Below are 20,672 nucleotides of genomic sequence, written 5' to 3'. Positions count from 1 at the left end.
AAACTCATAAGATTAAATTCCCAAGTGTTGAAATTCTGAAAGCCAGAGTTCTTAAAATTGTAATTCCTGTCGGGGAGAGGGTATAAAAGTAGGGCGAGCCAAATGTGATGGTACATGCCTGAAGTCCCAGAATTCTGGGAAAGTAAGGCAGCAAGTTCAAGCCCAGCCTGGGCAATTTAAGAGACCTTGTCTTAAAACCAAATGCAAAATAGGGACTGGGAATATAGATCAATGTGAAAAGGCCCTGGGTTTAATCTCCAGTACTGAAAGAAAACAATAGGGTAGAAAGGCAAATTCTGGGGGAGGGATTAGTACATTTTCAGTTGTGCACAGGATAATTGATTATGTTCAGCAGAAGGAAAGAAGGAATATCTGGAAGTATGGTAAAGCACTATTTTAGTGTATCTATTGAGGAAGTTTCTAAAGTAGATTAGTGTGTGAGTCTAAGTGGACCCAGTTGGGAAGATCCATTTTCAGTGTGAATGGACATTGTCCAATCAGCCAGGACTGGAGAAAACAAACACAGAAGGTAAACTGCTCTTTCTCTGAGAATTGGCATAGTTTCTTGGGCTGCCTTGTAGATCAGAACTCCAGGCTTACCTGGCTTTGGACTCCAGGACTTAACATCAATGCCCTCCTGGCCTCAGGCTTTCAACCTCCAACTGATTCTGAACTCCCCCTGGTTCTGAATCCTTTGAATTTACCCTAAGCCAAGCTGCCAAGAGCTTGACTCTTAGGTTGATTACAATATGCAGTAATGACCCATCACAGTTTTTGGTCAGTCTTGTCTTACAATGTAGGTTGTTGTGATAATGTCAGTTGACCACAGTTATAAAGCTGGGTGCATACATTTGCCAACCATAGTGATATACATTGACACAATTTGGTTTTTTACCTATTTTTTAAGAATAATTCATCTGTTCGTAACCATTATACCTGAGTGTTGTTAGTACATCAAAAACTGTATATTTTCATTCCACATTTTATTGTATAATGTATTCTATGAACTGTTCTGTCATGTTTTTATTTTTCTGAAATAAAAGCTTATCTAAAATATAAATAAATGTCTAAGACATAAGATATTTATTTGTTTTCTGGAATTATTTTTTTCTGGCAATCATAAATTTAATTTTAGGGATTATGACCTTTTGGGATTTCAACATTCATTCATTATGGCATTTAGAATTGTATCATTCAGGATTATGGCCTTAACTTCATTGAATTGGAAAACTCATGTAGCATTAATATTATTACACTACCAGCATGTGGATTAAGATCTTCCTTTTTTTTCATATTAAACTTCCCCAATCTTTTGTGAACCAAACATATTCCTAGCTATATCTACACTGTAGACAACTAGTTTGTGACCTTGATTTGTAGTATGATCAAATTTTGGAAAAATGCACCAAAGGGGCTGGGGTAAGGGAGGGAGGGAGAAAGGAAGGAAGGGTGTGCTATGTGTATATGTGTCATACACATGGAAATGAAATGGAAGATTGCGCACCAAACAGTAGAAACTCAAAGTGATGAGCACAGAGGGAAAAATTTCTAACTTTTCATTATGACTCTTTTCTGATTAAATTAAATGTATGTTAATTTTGTAAATTAAAAAATTTATGTAGTAGTAGGAAAATTGGTGAGAAGTTACACAGACTGAAAATCCAGTGCAAATGTCACAGTATAAACACAGGATGCTTTTAGTATAATTCAGTCTGAGCAAGTTCAATTTGTTTTAGGAGTATTAATACAAGTATTAATATCTAAAACTAATAAGTACAAACTGGTGGGGAAAAATGCAAAAAATTTAGTTGCAGTGACTTTATTAGTAGTTATACTGAAAGATACGCATAAACATGATGACCTTGTTAGTCTGGAGAGAAAAATGTCCCAGGAAATAGAGCCTTCATTTTGTTTTTTTTTAAATAAAAGATAAAAAGAAGTGTACACTTAGTTCTTTGAGATTACAATGTGGCCCAACGTATACATTTCCTTTAATGTGACACACCCTGTTGTTCTTATTAAAACTAGTCTTAGAGCAGCTCAGATTTTAAAATATCATTGCTTTTTTTTCTATTTCTATCTCAGATATTGCTGTTCTCCTCAAAACAGACATTTGGAAAATGTCCAGCCTTCTTTAACTCAATCTAAAACTACAGTTGGTTCCAATCTGATGAGAAGAAACTGGATTGTGAGTACATTTTTTTTTTTTCTGACACATCTCTTTTCATCTTTTGGTAAATTTGACAACTTATGGCAGTTCTAACATTTCTGGAATAAGTCTTCCAATTATAGAAGCAGCTAATAACGATAATATTATAAAATTATTTGGCTGTTTTGGTTTTATTCAAAGTGAAGTCTGTCAAACTTTCTCCTCTTTCTTCCCCCCATCCCACCTGTAATGCACAGCCTGTGCTAGTACAGCATCTGTGCCCAGGAATAATTATGTATAAATAGTCAGTTGCACTAGAAGTCTATCAGATATTTTAGAATAATTCAAGAATAATAATTTTGCAGGAAGGGCATTATAGCTCTTCAGCAAATAAGGAAACCTAATTGCAGAAAAGTGACTTAAGATCACACAATAAATGAGTGAAATATTTCTACTTAAATATATCTCTAGAGCTGTATAGAAGATAAAAGTTACATTGGAAATCTATCCAGTACTTCTAGAAAATTACAAATTCAATGATGCTACAAAATCTGGCATAATCTCCTAGTGGTCAAGATAATTTTGATAGTAAATGAGAGAAACCAAACGTAAAGAATAAAAAGGAATTTTTGAGTTAGTGGAGCTAAGTGTAAATTCCATGGAATACATTGGATCTCTGCATAAAAGGATATAAAAGCTCAGAAATCTCTCTCTCTCTCTCTCTCTCTCTCTCTCTCTCTCTCTCTCTCTCTCTCTCTCTCTCAACCTTGCTTGCCCCTCTGTTGACTTCATTCCCAGCAGCTTTACACTGGCAGTGACAACAATAATAACCTAGGTTCTATTGGTCTATAAACCTAGGGTGTGAGTACACTGTTCTCTGTGTTCACAAGAAAGATCTGAGGACTAATCACATTGGCTGATTTGGATCAGGTGTTCTCCCTAAAAAGAACACCATGACTCCAGTTGGCCAAGATTAGTTCATATGCCCATCCCTACCCCCAGCCGCTTCAAAAAGAACCACATGGATAGAAGGAAAGGTGGGATCACGGAAGGCAAGATAAATGTTTATTACTCAGAGAAATAGTGAATGTAAGCCAAGTAAAAATAAAGGAATATGATTAAAATACCTCTCGATTTATATGGTGTGGTAAGCTAATATGATTTGATTAAAGGTTGAGAGTTAATATTTTCATTAGAAAAAACAAACCACCAACACTAGGAAGACGACACCATAAAAGCAGAAAACAAAACAAAATGCACTTAGAAATGGTTGACTTTGGGGGGAAAATGACAACTATGTATATATTTTTATATTTTTGACCCTTAAAAAGCAGAAAAAACAAAAATAAAAACACTGAACATCTGTCGACATTACATTAATCTAAATGTTTAATGAATTCATAAATCCTACACGGGGAAAAGCAATAATTACATTTTTGCACCACCATTTGTGTATTTTGGTTTCATGTCATCTCAAATGCTGATGAGCTTGAGCTAGCTAGGCTTAATAGGATTTTATTAGAAGATATATAATTATTCAGTTCATAAAGAGAAATGGCCTCATACACAGCCAATTTTTCATAGTGTAACTAGCACTCTGATTATTCATTTATCCATTTACTCACTCATTTATTCATGTTATGTGCCAATTATGAATCAGGAACAAGGGTGGATACTAAGATTAAAGAGATGAGTAATTTGTCACCCCACCCCTTTAAGAAGTCAAAGTGCAGCAAGGAAAATAGACAAATGAAAACTTGGTGAAAGGGCCAGGGATTTAGCTCAGTGGTTCCGCCACCTGCCGCACAAGCAGAAGGACCCAAGTTCAATCCTTGGTACGAAAAAAAACAAAAAACAAACTTGGTGAAAAGGGTTCAGAGCTTTAGAATCAGGAGACAGTGCAGTGAGAGATGAGGAAAGGCTTTAGGAAGGCTTAGGAAAAATGCTTTCTAACATGGAAAGGGAGGTGTATTATGAGGGAAGAATCACATGAAAGACTGTGTGCTAAATTTGAACTTCACCTTATAGTTCTAAAACCATAGTCCCCTAATTTGAACCAGGCTGCCAGTAAAGAGTTACCTGGAGAATTTGTTAAAAATATAGATTGAGTATTACTGAAATGTGGGTTTAGGAGGAAACTGTGTTTAAGGAAATTTCCCTATTAATTCTGGAGCACATTCAAGTTTGAGAACCACTGTGAGTAAGCAAAGAGAACCCATTGTAGGGTACTGGGAAAAAGTATAACATGTTTTGAAAAGAAAGCCCCTTTGCCAGTGTAAAGTTGCATTAGATCAGGTCAAAACAGGAGAAAAAGAGAGCAGTAGGACCCCATTGTGATAAAACATCAGAAATGTCAAGCACCTGCCCAGTAGCAGAGGCAGTAGGAGTGGAAAGGCAAGCATTCAGAGACGTTTCTGAGAAATGCAATTTACAGAACTAGCTGATCCCTTTGATGTGGGAAGCAAAGCATGGTGGAATCTGGTCTGTAAAGGGTACCATTGAGACCTGGGAGTGAGCAGTGTCGGGAGCAATGCTACATAATTTTAGGGAAAAATCATTTGGTTAGTTTAGTTCTCCTGCCTACAGCACAGCTATGGAATTCCGAGACATAATTCCATCTTGGCCTCTGGTCACAACTGAGACTTCAATGATCCGGTGATGCTGTCTGTGATTCTCCAGGACAAGAAACATCCTGGGAGCTGAAAACATCCTGGGAGGAACAAACATCTACTCAGTTCCTCCTTGTTCTTGGATTGTTACATCTTGTTTACCCAGGATGTACTGAACTCTCTGCAAGTCATTTGTTACACTTCGTTTCTTCCGATGTACTGAATAAAAGGTGCGGTAAGCTACTGCCCAGAGCAGCACTGATTGATCAGACCCAAAGCTCAGCTTCTTAGTCTCATTTTTCTACCTTTCCTATAATTCGCCTTGTGCTCCCGTGGCTCAAAGGAGAGTAGGACTCACTGCAGAGGTTCTAGTAACGTCCCCTTTCCCTGTTCCCTACAGAGCAGTAAGCAGGAAGTACTGCTGTGTGTACAGCAGTGCTGTTAGCTCCAGGTAAGAATTCAAGATGGAGCTTACCACCGGCAAAAAGCTGAGGCCTGGGACTGGCCTAAACAAGACCAAGAAACTCAGACTGGGAATCCAGGCTTTAAATACTTGCTGGCCACCCCTTCCCTGGGGACAGCTCCTCTTTGTGCTACTTGTGGCTTTCTGCCAGTAATTATCACTCAGAGCCCTGTAGCTAGGTTTTCTTTCTGGTCTTTTAATGCCCTGAAGCCAGAAACTGGTTCATCTGCATGTTTTCAGAACTTACTGTACTGCTTGTTCATATTTGATGCTCACTAACAATTTCTAGGTAAGTGAATTATATTAATTACCTAGATAATTACAGTTACAATGGCCTCATTATATCTGAATAGTCCTTTGGCCTCATTTTTGTGATAATTATATAAATTTGTATTTCTGTAATTCTATACAATTCCACTATTACTTTCCAAAACACATTTTTTGTGATGAGTAAAAGAGTAAGCAAAATGTATTCCTTTCTTCCAAAAATTAATTATTGAAAGATGCCTGCCCATACAGTTAGTGATGTAGGCATCTCCTATGCATTTTAATTTATTTCATCAAAAAAGGCTTAATACAGAAATTGTTTTTAAGTTTCAATTGAGTTAATTAAAGACAATAATTTTCAATTGTTATCTAAATAAGCTTATATGGATCCAGAGACATTATTTTAAAAGAGTATTATAATTACTTCTAAAGTATCTAGTTATCTTTTTTTGTATGGTGCTCCACATAATAAATAAAAGTTACTCAAGTCCCAAAGTAGTCACAACTGTTCTCCTTTTTTTTGGTACCGGGGTCCTTGTGCTTGCACAGCAGGCGGCGAAACCACTGAGCTAAATCCCCAGCCCCTCACAACTGTTAATGGTAAGCAAATAACATAAAGAAAAAAATAAAAGACTTACGTCTACACTTTCATTCTGGTCATAGATTAGATGGTTGCTTTTGTGTATGTGTTTCTTCATTATCTTTGCCTTCCGTGCAGATAAGTCCCCTTTAAATACCAGAAGGAATGTCTTATTTAGAGAGATTTCAAATCAACAGAAAATTCAGATAGCTATAACTTTGCTTTATAATCTCTTCTGATGAGAAAGAGTATTGAGAAGTAAGCAAGCTAATATCAGCCATTTCAAAATACAATTTCCAAGCAGGGATGGCAGTTAACTTTGAATCACCACGAAGTAAAACAGCTAAGGTGTTGATAAGAACTAAGAAAAAAAATTTTTTTTGATCTGTTGGATTCTTTTTTTTTTGGTACCAGGGATCAAACTCGGGACCTTGCGCTTGTGAGGCAGCCACCGGAACCGCTGTTGGATTCTTATATCTACCTTTGGAGCTAGTTACCTAGAATGAGTTTTTACATATGGGTACTGAATTACACCTAAGCCTGTTGACTTTGTTACTTCCGTGTGTATGTGTTGTTCTGTCTTCTTGATGTGGCTAATTAGCCTGAAAATCTATAACTTCTGTTTCCTCTAATCTCCAGGAGATCATCTTATGCTTTCCTACTTGTAATTTATGATGTCTATATGTTAGTTATATATATTGACCCCAGTGGTGTTTATGTTCACTGGACTTGCCCAATCCCTAGTTTTGGTTTCTCTGACTTGGTTTAACCCAAACCTCATATAGCATACTGCACTACCTTGATGGGCTGGTCATTTGGCTGCTTGCCCCCAGATCCATTCATGCTTGGCTCTTCCCATGCTGGTCTATACATCAGATTGTTGATTCCTGCCAACTCTCTTTTCTAGGCTCATTTATCCATGCCCAAAGGAATTAAGAAACAGAAAAAGTTAAAGTACTAGTACTGGTAGAATGAGAGAAGAAACCAGTATATTCTTTCAAACTCCCCCCTGCTTTGATTCAAGCAGCTTTTCCATAATGGCTCCTTTTCTCGGCAGTTGCAGCTACAGGGCTCTGTTAACTCAGCTCCACTGTTGTAGTCTTCAGTCTAGACATAGATAGTAGAGACTTCTGGCTACTGAGGTACCCTTTCTCCTTCGCTTTGATTTTCCAGTCCAAATACCTTTGTAACTTCTTCCTGGTGTTAAATGCCTTCAACTGTACCCCCGATGAAGGTTCTGGTTTTTCCTAGGAGTCCATCTTACATATTGAAGTGATGATGTATGTCAAGTTGTTAGGTAAAGAGCAAAATAATTATCATGATCACAGAAGACTTTATGTAGGTATTGCAAGGCTCATATCCCAAAATGTTCATTGAAGGTATAAAATAACTAACAAAATGTTATTGAAAATAGTTCAAAGAAGACAGTGTCATTTATATTTTCTTTAAAGCCACTTTCATTTAGTTCTTATTTTCATCTCACATCAATAGGGACACCGTAGGAATTGAGCAGAATGTATGAAAAACAATGCCTATGCAGAGCCCAAAATAGTGCAAAGTAGGTTTTCCTGCACAAAAGAAAGAAAGATGTAATCATCACCAGATTAAGAAAATGCATTCAACACTGTGAGTCCTCTGCAGATCCCTGCTGCCTTCCCCCCAGAAACACATGCTCTTTTATTGCATTAACTTGACCTTTTCATGAGAAAAAGCATGTAATAAATCATGTAATAAGTCATTACATCCATGAGCCCAGGGCAATTGTCAGTGGCCTAAGTGGCCTAGGAGTGACCCATCCTTTGAAATAGATTTTGAAAAGTGAGATGTTTGTGCTATGTGAAAAATTGAGGGTGTGGTTTTATGACCTTAGGCAGGATTTAGTTTATCACGTCTCAGCAAATCCTGTCCTGGTTTTGTTAAAATGGAGTAAAATTAGAAGCCACAAGACATGCTTAGCTTTATTCTTTTAATTTTATTCTTTAACCATGGACTATGTCTTAGTTTGCTTGAGCTACTGTAATGAAGTACCATAAACTAGATGGCTTAAACAGTTTGCAATTGTTTCACAGTTTGAAACTCTAGGTGTAGGTGAGGTTTGTTCTTTCTGAAGACTATGAGGGGAAACCTGTTCATGCTTCTCTTTCCAGTTCTGGAGGTACACTGGCAATCTTTGATGTCCCAAGCCTGCTGGCTGCTTCACCTTCATTGCTCACTTCATCTTCACCAGCATTTTGTGTGTGTGTGTGTGTGTGTGTGTGTATTCATATCTGTGTCCAGATTCCCTTATTTTAAAGCCAGGCATGGTATAGTCCTATACTGTACACCCGTAGTCCCAGATACTCAGGAGGTTGAGACAAAAGGATTACTTGAGCTCAGGAATTTGAGACCAGCCTAGGCAACATAACAAGACCTCATCTATAAACAAAGAAATAAATAAAATAAATTCTCCTTTTTATAAAGGTGTCAGTCAAATTAGATTAGGGCCCATCCTAATGATCTCATTTTAACTTGATAACCTCTGTAAATATCCTATCTCCAAATAATGATACTTTCTGAGGTACTACGAGTTAGGATTTCAACATCTTTTTTCGAAGGGAAAGATACACTTTAACCCATAACTATTTGTGACCATTTATACAAATTAACTCCCTATCTGTTTCTGAACTCTTCACACTCACCTCGACATTTTGCTCCACTGTGGTTCTTTGGCACAATCTTTGGTCAAGAAAATATCTGGTCAACTCATTCACACTGAAGTATAAAAGCTGTTTTAGCTGTTTGTCATGAGCAGTGGTACGAAAGTATGTAAAACAATGATAAGAAAGTGATAAACTTTAATATGTTGCCCCTCCTAAAAATATCTACATTTTAATAAATCATAAGGAGTTATATGCATTCATTATAAAATAAATGACAGCAAATTTGGGGGTTATAAGTAAAAACTTAGCAAGCAACCCGTTTTTCATAAAAATTAACATAAAATTGCATTGTCTATTAATTGCAAAATAGAGTCCAGGTTGATGATTCAATGACAGCACTCGTACTGTACTTTTCCCTGTCTTTTTTTTAGTGCTAGCGATTAAACCCAGAACCTCACACATGCTAGGCACATGCTGCACCACAGACTCCTCCTTTTATTTTATTCATATGTACCTATATATAACATTTTGATCATATTCATCATTCCTGTTACCCTTCCCTACCTTCCCCTTTTAGTTTTTTTTTTTTTTAAATAGGGCTCATTATGATGCCCTTGCTGGCCTGGAACATGTGGACTCAAGTGATTCGCAGCCTCACGTGTAGCTAGACAGTAGACAAAAACTATCCCACATGGCACACTCATAAGACACTAGTGAAGATTACTGTAAATTTATTACTTAACACTAACAAAAGACACAAACATTCCTGAAGGGAATACAAACGTGGTCCCTATTAACAGATCATCAGTATTATTATTTCTTAAGTGGTTCAAAGTCTATGAAGTTAGCAAAACATGTAAACCACAAAACCAAGAATGACTTCCTTATTAGGGTCATCCCCTTCATAAATACACTTAGTAAAATATTGTATTCACTTTCTTATCTCAAGAATGTAGAATCTGGTAATATAACCCTCACACATTTAAGAAAAATTTTAATCAAATGGATCTAAAAACTAAAAAGCATGGTGGGAAACATGACTTTATGTGATAAGATCTAAAATGCAGTCAATTTTTGGTTTTCATTCATGGTAGTTATGTTCTATAAAGTTCCTATGAGCATTGAATTAGCATATCTTGAACCGTTTGCTGCTGAAGAAATACAGGGTTAGGTTCCTGCATGCCTCTGTTCACATTTTTGTCAACCACGCACAGCTTTGTTTTATATGGGCTTCTGTTTAAAGACATTTTATGTAATATACATTGTTAATTCATTAACATTAAACTTAACACTGACAGCGCTATAGCCCATACCTGAGTGTAGTTTATCTAACATATATATCTTCATAAAGCACATACAGCATGCTGGTGCTTAGCATCCATAGATGGCACTCAACACTATGCTTAGGGGCCATTAAACAGCAGATGCACCACCAAAAAGAACAAAAATGCAGAAAACATGGCACTTATATAAGTATTAAAAAGGACACTTGTGTACAATGTGAAAGCTGAAACGTGAAGGCAGAGTGTAGCCTGGTTTGAACTCAGCTGAGAATGTGTGTGCATCAACAATTCAAATATTTTGCTATTCTACACATGTCTGTAGATGATTACAAAAGTGCTGTGGCTATTGATTTTGAGGTTACAAATAAATTTTAATAACTAGGCACATTCACAAACATGGAACCATGAATAATGAGGACTGACTATTCTTCAACCTAACTTCTATTGATCAAAGCCAAAATAACAGAGGGGGGAGCCTTATTTACCTGATAAAATAGGTTACTTGCATTTAATGTTCATATTTGTAATGTGAAAATGTTAGATAAGCATAATTTATGTCTAAGCCCTGCTACTGATTCCCTGCATGACCTTTTACAAAGGGACTGGATTTCTGTATGTCTCAGCTCATTATTTATAAGCAGATAATTTTGTACTATTGATATATAGATTATATATATATATAATATACATAAATACAGATTCTTAAAAGTTAGTTTTAGGACTCACACAATAGCACTCATAATTTAAATATGCTTTAACAACAGGAAAATGTAGTATTCTAGAGAGATACAGGATGCTGTTATGATGGGATTCTTTTTCTAAATTTCTTTTTATGCCTTTTGGCTTTTGAATCATGAGAATTTATTAACTATGTTTAAAAAAACTTGACTTGAAGAACAAGAAGGAGGAAGAGGAGATGGAAGAAGGAGAAGAGAGGGAAGAGGAAGAAGAGGAAAAAAAAAGAAAGAGAACTCCTAATAGGCATTTCATGTTTTGTAGGTTAAGGAGTTAAGAATTTAACTCAGATTATAATACGACCATTACACCAAAAAGGTTTACATATTTGCATATCTTTTTATGTCATCTTGTGATAGTTAAACTAGATTGTCAGTTTGATTGACATGGGAGCCACTCAGGTAATTAGTAAAGCTCCATTTTAGGTGTGTCTGGGGAGATTATAGAGGCATGATTTGGGGTATTATTCCTGGTCCCTGGCCCATTCCTCTGTGGCAGTGTTCCCCTGTTCTGCTTCCTAGTTACCATAATCTAAGTAGCTTTACTCCACCATGTCCTTCTGCCATATATTCCTGCCTTTGTTTGAGCCAGTGAACATGAACTAAAAATCCTCTGAAACAGCCAAATTAGACCACTCCTCCAATTAATTGTGGGTATTAGGTGTTTGGTCCCAGGGACAAAAAGCTGACTGATAACCGAAAATTGGTACCAGAGAAGTGGGGTCATTGTTGTAACTATACCTGACCATGTGGTTCAGAAACCCTTGATACTGGTTTGCAGGAGGAATATGGAAAGATCTGGAGATGCAGACCAGAGGGAAGCCCTAGGATGCTGTAAGGGCTGATGGGTGATTCTGGTCAGAGCTCAGAGGGGCAGAATACTGCTAGGAATGTGGACAGTAAAGGCCAGGCTTGTGAAGTTTCAGTTGGTAATGAGTATTCTTATTGGAAATTGGACCAGAAGCCATGCAAATTACACTATAGCAAAAAAATGTTCTACATTTTACCCATGTTCTGAGACATTAACAGAGGCTGGGCTTAAGGATGGTGGGCTAATTGATCTAATGGATGAAATTTAGGGCAGTCCAACATTAAAACTGTGGCATGGGTACTGCTAGCTACTTTTATTGAGATGTACAATGAGAACCAGGAGCAAAATGCAGAACAGAGGTATTTGAAAAACTTAAATGTTGGTCCAAAAAGAACTATGTGTGAAGTTGGGCTAAAGATGTGGTTACTGAAGAGATTAGTGGCATTAAAAAGATGCCAAGTACTTTGAACAGGGACAAGGGAGGAAGAAGATTCCTTGAAACCATCTTAGGAATCAGCAAGACCCTACTCATCACAGTCTCAAGGGTTCAAAAGTATAAACTTTTCATTTGAGAAGAGATCCCCCCTGGGTACCTTGTTCAAGAAGGGCCACCTAGGGAATTGGTTCTCCCAGATTCATTTCACCATATTTAGCCATCCAGGCACCCAAAGACCGCTGTAGCCATGGTCAAAGATGGCCCCACTACTACTTGATCCGGCAGCAGATGTTCATGGCACTCACATGATTCTGGTTTTAATGGCATGGAAGAATGCAAGAGTGGAATTGTGGTGGCCTCCACCTAGATTTCAGATGAAGGTCTGGGATGCCAGGCAATATACCCTGGGAGGCAGGTGGGTAAATCTATGGGAATGAAGTCAAAGGTGCAGTGGAGACCCCAGGAAACTAGAATGTCAAGAACAAGATATGACTGCCAAGGAAAGCCACAAGCAATGAGAGGAGCCAGCCCAAGAGAAAGGCCATGTGGGCTGCAAACTAACAAAACCTTAGGGCTGTCTTAGCTAAGCACTCTAGAACAAACATCTCATAACTATGTGCCTAGAATGCTGAATATGGAGCTATCGGACCAAATGTTTGCCCTGCTCAATTTCTATCTTTCTTTGGTCCTATTCTTTTCTATCCCTCTCTTCCTCCCTTTTTGTAAAAGGAATGTTTATCCTATGCCATTATATCTTGAAATTAAGTAATTTTCTTTTTTTTGGTACCAGGGATCGAACTTGGGACCTTGCACTTGCAAGGCAGGTGGCAGAACCACTGAGCTAAATCCCCAGCCCAGTAATTTTCTTTTTTAATTTCTCAGGGGTTTATAGCTAATAGTTTGCCTTGAGTTTCAGAGGAGACTTTCAACTTGTACTTTGGAACAATCCTAGAACTTTTGAGAGTTTGGGATGGGCACTAGTGCTTTTTCAATTGTATGTTTCATAGTTACATCATGTTAGGAAGATTTATGACCCTGTGTTTATTTAGAGATTAAGTATAACTTAAGCAGATGTGTTTGAGTGTCAAACTGACAGTGGTTGGAATGTGACTTATGCTGGATTTTCAACTGGATTGGCTTGGGAGTTGCCCATGGAATTAGTGAAGCACTCTTCTTGGTGTGTCAGGTAGGGGTGACTTTGGGTACTACACCTGATCCTTCCTTGGCCTTCCTCTCTAGAGCTGTTCTCCAGCTCTGCTTCCAGGTTCACATGAGGTAAGCAGATTCCTGCATCAACCTTTCTATCATGATGTTTCTGATTTGGAGCCAGCTGACTATGGGCTGAGCCCTGTGAAACCATGAGCCAAATAAACTTCTTTAAGTTGTGGGTATCAGATTTTTTTCCCAGCAATGAGAAGTTACCCATATTTCATAAATATTTTTATTAATCTTTTTGTAAGGCAGGTACTTATAAAGCACTTACTATCAGAGACACCTGCTAGTATATTAGTCTTTTCTTGTCTTATTCCCATTAGGTGAATCATAGGAAATTTCCAATATTCAACTACTTTTACCTACATAAAATGTGTACTTCTTATGGTCAACCTAATATTAATGTCCCTATTTTAATAATGAAGAACCCAACGTTCACAAAAGCTGAGATTTCCCACTAGCTCACACATCTGGATAAAGAAACTTTTGACCTAAACCTAGAGGTCCTGATCCCACTGAAGGTTGGTATAGATTTGAGGCTGTACAAGTAAATACATAACTGTCTTTTTCTGTTTATGACCTGAATGCCATGAAAGGGTAGAAACTTGACACCATTGAGATTTTTCTCCCTTACCACTTCTTATCCATTTCTGAGACCAGTGTCTGTGAGACGGCTCAGGCCCAGCTTTCTAGATGTCACCCAGGTGTTTTTTTCTTTGTCTGGCCCACGCTGGCAGCCAATGAGAACTTAGTCTTACCTCTGCTATTGCCATTATCTCAGCCTTGATGCCCATGTTCCTGATGCTCTTAATCAAGGAGTCTACCTTACAGACCATCTTCACTGAAACTACCAAGGCTCTCTTGGATACAGACTCCAGAGCATTATCTAGTATTGCGAAGGAGAAGAGTCTGTCTCTGATATACCATGTACACTCCAAGCCTTGAGTCGTTTCAAGGCATTGACTTTGAAATTTCCAAAGCTTAATTTTGGACCTCTTCTTTTCAGTGCTTCTCTGCTTATGGTTTCAAAGTCTATTTTGAGGTGCAAAACAAAAAAAAAAATCAGGAATTATTAACTCTTCTTTCTTTTGTTCCTTTCTTGAGGCAATAAAGACAAAATTGCTAGTCACCTGAACAGTGAGAATGAGGGGAGGGATCAGAATAACAGGCAAGAACAGGTGGGAGGAGAGAAAAACAGTGGTTAATGTTCAAAATACTGTCCTGCACAGCTGTTTGCTCTTCTTTTCTCAACATTTCTTCTCAGCTATGTGTCAAATTTGAGGGTACCCAAGAAATTGTTCGGGGGCATTACTTAAAGGACTATTATAGCTTGTGTCTAGATGCCCCCCACCCCAAAGCCTCATGCATTTATAGGTGGGGCTTTTCAGAGGTGGCTGGATCTAGAGTGTGCAATGCTAGGATTGAGGGTGCTTGGATTAAGGGTATAGGGCCTGGGATGTAGCTCAGTGGAGCCACACCTGCCTCACAAGCACAAGGTCCTGAGTTCGATCCCTGGTACCAAAAAAAAAAAAAAAAAAGAAAGAAAGGGTTAAGGGTGTAAGTGCTACCTGCCCTAAGTAGCCTTAATAAGATACAAGAGTCAGAAAGAGGCTTGTCACTGGTCCTTCACTTCCTTGCTTTGCTGCCTTCTGCCTGCCATGAACTGTTTCTCCTCTGTGATGCCTGTCTGACATGCCACCCTGCCTTGGAGCCAGCCAATTATGGACTGAAACCTCTGCAAACTGTGAATTAAATAAACTTTTTTTTCCTTAACTTTGAGTATCAAGTATTTTTGTCTCAACAATGAGAAAAGGTAACTAAGACAAGCACCAAAAGGTTTTAATTGTAGAATCCTACTCTGGACCAAGGGAAAGAGGCTAATCTGCATGGTTATGTTAATGTCCATTTGTCAACAAGCCCAAGTTGAAGTCAGAACTTAGAGTCTTACAAAATAGAAGGAAATGTTTCAGTATATAAAACTGGAATTTATTTTCTACCAAGCATTGGCTAGAAACCTCACCCTGTTGGGATAGCAAAGCCCATTGTGACAAAGCCCTTTTGCTTTGAAGCAGTTTTTTAAAACACAGATGTCATGCTGGGCCATTATTTAACCAAAAGTCTTGTAAGCCAAAGCTCCTTTAAAATAACATGACAAATGAGTGTTGTGGTGTGTTCCTAAGTCCAGCCTTGGGATGGTGAAGCAAAAGGATCACTTGAGCCCATTAGCTCAAGAGCAGCCTGAACAACATAGCAATACCTTATTTCTTTAAAAAAAAAAAAAAAAAAAAAAAAGAGGAAGAAGAAAAAGAAAGAAATGGCATGGCAAATCGAAGGAGAGTCAAGCAAACTCTGCTGCCATGCTACTTCTAAATTGCAGAGAGAAAGATGTGGGGGAAACAGTGTAATTAGAAGCATTTTAAGCTCTTGAGTGGGAAGAACAGCAAAATATTCTATTTTTGAAATTGTACTTGGAACCTGAAGTTCTAAGGTGGAAAGGGTAGGGATAAGGCAATGGAGAGAAAGGAAGTAAAAAAGAAGGCATAATGTATACTCAGATACACAGGGAAGGTATTTGACCAGATACTTTAAAGAATCAAATAAACCACTCTGGGAGACAGGAATAGTAAAATGACATTTCTCCTAGGTAGTACGATGAAAGGTGTCAAATTGGAGAAAACGAATGAGAATACAGAGAGGGGCTTGCAAGAGCAGAAAGAACTGAAATGGAAGCAGACTGTTTACTTATGAGATAAAATAAAAATAAGTTTTAGGCAAAAATATTTTACTACTATAAAATCTCCAGGCATGCTATTAATGTTTAATTTATATTATACTGCTTTAACATATATTTAACTGTATATTTTTCTTAAAATATCATAAAAAGTGCAAGCCAACATTCCTGGACACGGTTCAGGGGAGGGTTATGTAACCTTATATTGTCCCAGAGGATTTATTTCCCTGAAGGCTAATTTTGTTCTCTACCTGATCCTGCCAAACTGAGAAAATAAACATGAGTTGTTTTTTCAACAAAGAACAACTCTCAAAACTCTTTCAGTTCTTAAAGAAGAGACAAAATTTTTTTCTGGTAAAAGCTTTCTTATACAAACAATCCCTCCCAGCTGTATACCACTTTATACTTTTAAAATACTTTCAGATGCATTACCTCATTTGAATTTCAGTGTATTCCAGCATAAAAGGAATTTCTAGATCATGGGTTTTTATTTACCACTTTTTCCACTATCAAAACCAATAAACAATTTAACATGGTTAACTTATTTTCTTAAAACTTCAATACTTTCAACCTTTCACTATTTTCTCTTTAGTTTTTCCTATTTCTTCCCAGACAGAGAGCATTTTACACTGCTGGTCAGTTCTCTTAACTCTGCCAAAATTACTCAGTGGAGTAACATCCTAAGACTTAGAAATGGTTTAAGTCAGGATAAATATCTGGCCCTCTATGTCATAGCCAGCTGCCTAGTCATTCATTGACATTGGGAGAGTCACTGTGGCCTACTGAAGCCTTTGAAAGGGCATTAGGGGTTATCAACCAGTTTTAAAGCCAGGCTAGACTTGATTTTGAAATCATGACTTAGCATTCATCCACAGCTTGGGAGACATAGGCTTGGCTGTGACCTTCTTGGTGGAAATAGAGATGGAAACGTCTCGAAACCTAGGGTAATTGTGTGCACTGTTAAATTCTGACCAGCTGCCAAGCCTAGTAAAAGTGAGGAATCTGCTGACACCCAAGAGGAGGACACATTCTTTCTTTGGGCAAGTCATAAGGTACCTGCATACCATAATCCTAAGGTGGACCCAAATGTATACAACACAATGCCCCAGTATGCCATAGAATGAAACAACATCAAACCAGACCTGGTTAGCCAATTTACATCCCTCAGACATTTTACTTTTCTATTGTGAATAGAGACAGTTTGGGTGGTTTGGCTTAAAACAAAACAAAACAAAACAAAACAAAAACTTCTAAATCCCACCCTCGAGAGTCTCCTAGACTTGTGCCTTTCTCTGACCTAGGTTCCCTACTTGGCAGTAAAGCTTTTTTACTCAGTATCAATCTTAGATCTCTAATATTCTTTTTTTTTTTAACAGAACATGGGAAGAATTAGTGTTTTAGCCTCAGCAGAAAACACATGAAAGTTATTCTCCTATGGGAGAAAATAAAAGAGAGCCCCTGTGCATTTGTCATGATAGCCATTAATGCTATGCATAAAGAGAACAAAGTGGCTAGAACTGCTTGAGAAGGTAGAAAGAAGGTGCTTCATAGTCCACAAGATCTCTCCGTGACTGGTGTAGTTCAGTTTCAGCAAAGCTGCGCTGAGCATACACCTTGGCCAAACACAGCATTGCATACCAGAGAAAGATGTGTATGTATGTATATGTGTGTGAATATATACACACATATATAAGAAATACTGTGCTTTCTTTTGTGACTCTTGCTCCTGATTCTCTAGCATAAGTTCAAGTGGTTAAGTACTTAAAACTTTAAAGTACTTTAAAACTTTAAATACTTAAGTACTTAAAACTGTGTTTCTTCTCCTCAACTACATTGTAGTTATAAATGATGATTTCTTGTGCATGAACTGAAACATGGATCAGTGAGCATTATACAATTAGGTATTATATAACAACATTTTGGTCAGTGATGAACTGAATATGTCAGTGGCATATGGACATCCTTATGATGCTTGCACAATGACAAAATTGCCTAATGACACATTTCTCAGAATGTATCACCATCGTTAAGTGACATATGTAGTCATATATATGAGTAGACCAGGTTCTGCTTATCTTCATTTCACATATATATAGCTCATTTACATTATACCTATATATACCTCTTTTACATTATACCTCATATAGATATATTTACATATATGTAAATATACATATACATTTTACACTATACCTCATATACATATATACCTCTTTTACATTAATTTCAATACTACCTTCCTTCTTTTCTAAGACCCCTCATCTTTATCTTCTGCTTTGTATATTTTTTCATCATGCTCAACTTATAGTTTGCCAGCACTGTCCAGCCTGAGACCCAGCAATGCACACCAGGACCCTGGAAAAGAAAGTGCTGGAGAGACCTTGTGTGGTGGTCTTATATGTAGCCACAATTCCTACTTTCAAAGTTTCATGTGATCTAGCACTTTGCAAATAAATGTGCACTTTGGAAAGTGATGCTGTTTCTACTCTGAAAATATGGGCTTTTCTTAGCCCAAAGGAGCATTGCTTCTTAATAGTATATCGTATTTGCTGGAGCTCTGTTTCAACCTAATGTTGTCCCTCCTTCAGCTGGATCAGAGTCATAGTGATCCAAGGAAAAGGGACTTATCCTTCTCACCTCTTTTAACAGGAAGAAGGCTTGAGGTAGTGTCACCTGAGAAAGATTCCGTGACTGGACCAAAGACTCTATTTTCTATGCCATTCTAATAAGCACCCTTTCCAGTTGCTGAACATAAACAGCAGAAATTTACCTATCCATGATTCTATACCCACTCTTGGGCAGTAGGCCAGCCCTGGTGGAAGCTTATTTCACATCCTCTCTATTATATAGTCCACAAAAGCACTTTCCAAACTGTAATGGATCACAAAAACATAGGGTATTATTGCAATTGTGTTAGAACCAGCAGTACATTAAAGAATAAGTCTTTCTGTGTAAATCACACCCAACCCTTATTCCTCTACCACCATTTATGTGAATGACTTTGGGCCTAACTAGTCATCTTGTTTCTTGTAGTTCCTTGTCATTAAGAGGCTACCCATGTGACTGCAGAGAGGTACAAAAGTGATCAACTTTTCAAGAAAATGTTTTATTAATGTGATGAACATTGATTAATTCTGGGTACATATGCATCTTTATTATCTACAGTTTTCTTCATTTGTAAATGTCCTCAAATTTAAAGGAAAAAAATCATTATGAGCTGAACTGGGATAAAACATATTATAATTAATTTACAAGAAACAGGACCTAATTCTGTCAAATCAACTGGCTCTTAGAGATAACTTCTAAATCTCCCACATTAACTTAAAAAAATGGTTATATTCTAATTTTCCTGAGGATCATTCCCCCATTTGTGTTAATACCCACTATACTAATATTCACCACATAATTTATAATAGTAGGATCTGGCACAATACCAAATAATAATATTGAGAATGGTAACTCTAATGAATGAAACTGTGTCATTGAGAACATTAAATTTTAAATGTGGTGTACCAAATTGTGATTATTATAATTAAAACTAGGTAAAATTTTTATATGTGCTATATGATTGTGTGTGTGGACAAGTAATTAAAATTAGGAAGGAATATGAAGAAATAAAAAGTCAGGCCGGGGATTTAACTCAGTGGTTCCGGTGCCTGCCTTGTAAGCGCAAGGTCCCAAGTTCGAGCCCTGGTACCAAAAAAAAAAAGAAAGAAAGAAAGAAAGAAAAAGTTACTGCACAGTAATTAAGTAATAATTTGGAATTATGGGTGACTTTAAAAAAAATCTCTTGCAAATATTTAGTCAGACTAATGATGTATTTCAGTGATAGAGCACTTGACTAGCATATGTGAGGGCCTGGGTTCTATCCTCATTACTGCTAACAAAAAATAGTGAAATAAAATAAAATCTATTTAATAACAAAGAAAAATGGAGGTCTTCTGGATTTATATCCTCATGACATGGGGCTTTCTTTTAGGTCTCCTATCCTTGGACCTTTATGGGATTTTTGTGACTCATGCCCCTGCTTCTCTAGTGTGCGTTCAAGTGTTTAAATGTTTAAAGCTGTATTTTTGTTATATACTCCAGCTATAAAATTTTTCATTCGCTGAGAGTGGGGTCAGTATGCAAATTCTTGTTATTTCTTCCTTATATATTTTTTTCTCTGAAGTGTGATCTGTACTGTTAAGCACTGTAAAGATCAGCCTCATGTCACGTTCCCCAAGTCTCTTTCTGACTGTCCCATGAGTGTAGTGAGGAGACTGCTAGACAACATCCTCCTCACTTTCAGCCCTTCATTTCTTTGCCTACATAGTCTAATCTAAGATCTGTCTCGGTGCAAAATTAAAAACAATCTTCCTAATTCTCTTCTTTGGTATACCCCATAATTCCTAGCACACTTCCCAAGTTATTCTAATCACTCTTTTATGGTATACTGTGTGCCTTGTGACTCATGCTCTGGGAACTTTTTAGTTTCCATTTTACTTTTGAAAATATCATTGTCAAAAGAAAATATCACTCAGTATAGGCCAAAGTGTATGTCAAAACTCTAGAATCTTGTGGTAAAATGATAAATACTGAGTTAATGAGAAAGGCTTTGATATCAGGGTAAACCTCTAAATAAAAGAGAAATAAAGTGAGTAACACAGGCTGTCACTGAATTGGGAATTTTTTTTTATTTTTTTAACAGGGGAGCAAATATGTTAAGATTTGAAAAAGTTAAGTGGTGGCTGTATATGTGTTCCTTTATTAATTTCT

General features: G+C 37.2%; 1 protein-coding gene across 1 annotated transcript in view; it reads left to right on the top strand.

Moving 5' to 3' along the window:
• The window catches only part of LOC110344231 (uncharacterized), a 61,387-nt gene that overhangs the window by 6,751 nt on the left and 33,964 nt on the right, over positions 1-20,672 (top strand). Inside the window, exon 3 of the mRNA XM_021237521.2 lies at positions 2,086-2,188. Coding sequence (XP_021093180.1) covers positions 2,086-2,188 — 103 coding nt within the window. The remainder of the gene's footprint in view (positions 1-2,085; positions 2,189-20,672) is intronic.

Source organism: Heterocephalus glaber, unplaced genomic scaffold, assembly GCF_053883595.1.
Source record: "Heterocephalus glaber isolate CG9 unplaced genomic scaffold, H.glaber_assembly_v1.0 deba00000347, whole genome shotgun sequence".
In the NCBI taxonomy this organism is placed as follows: Eukaryota; Metazoa; Chordata; class Mammalia; order Rodentia; family Bathyergidae; genus Heterocephalus; species Heterocephalus glaber.
The sequence above is the reverse complement of the archived record's forward strand: the minus strand, read 5'-3'. Positions and strand labels throughout refer to the sequence as shown.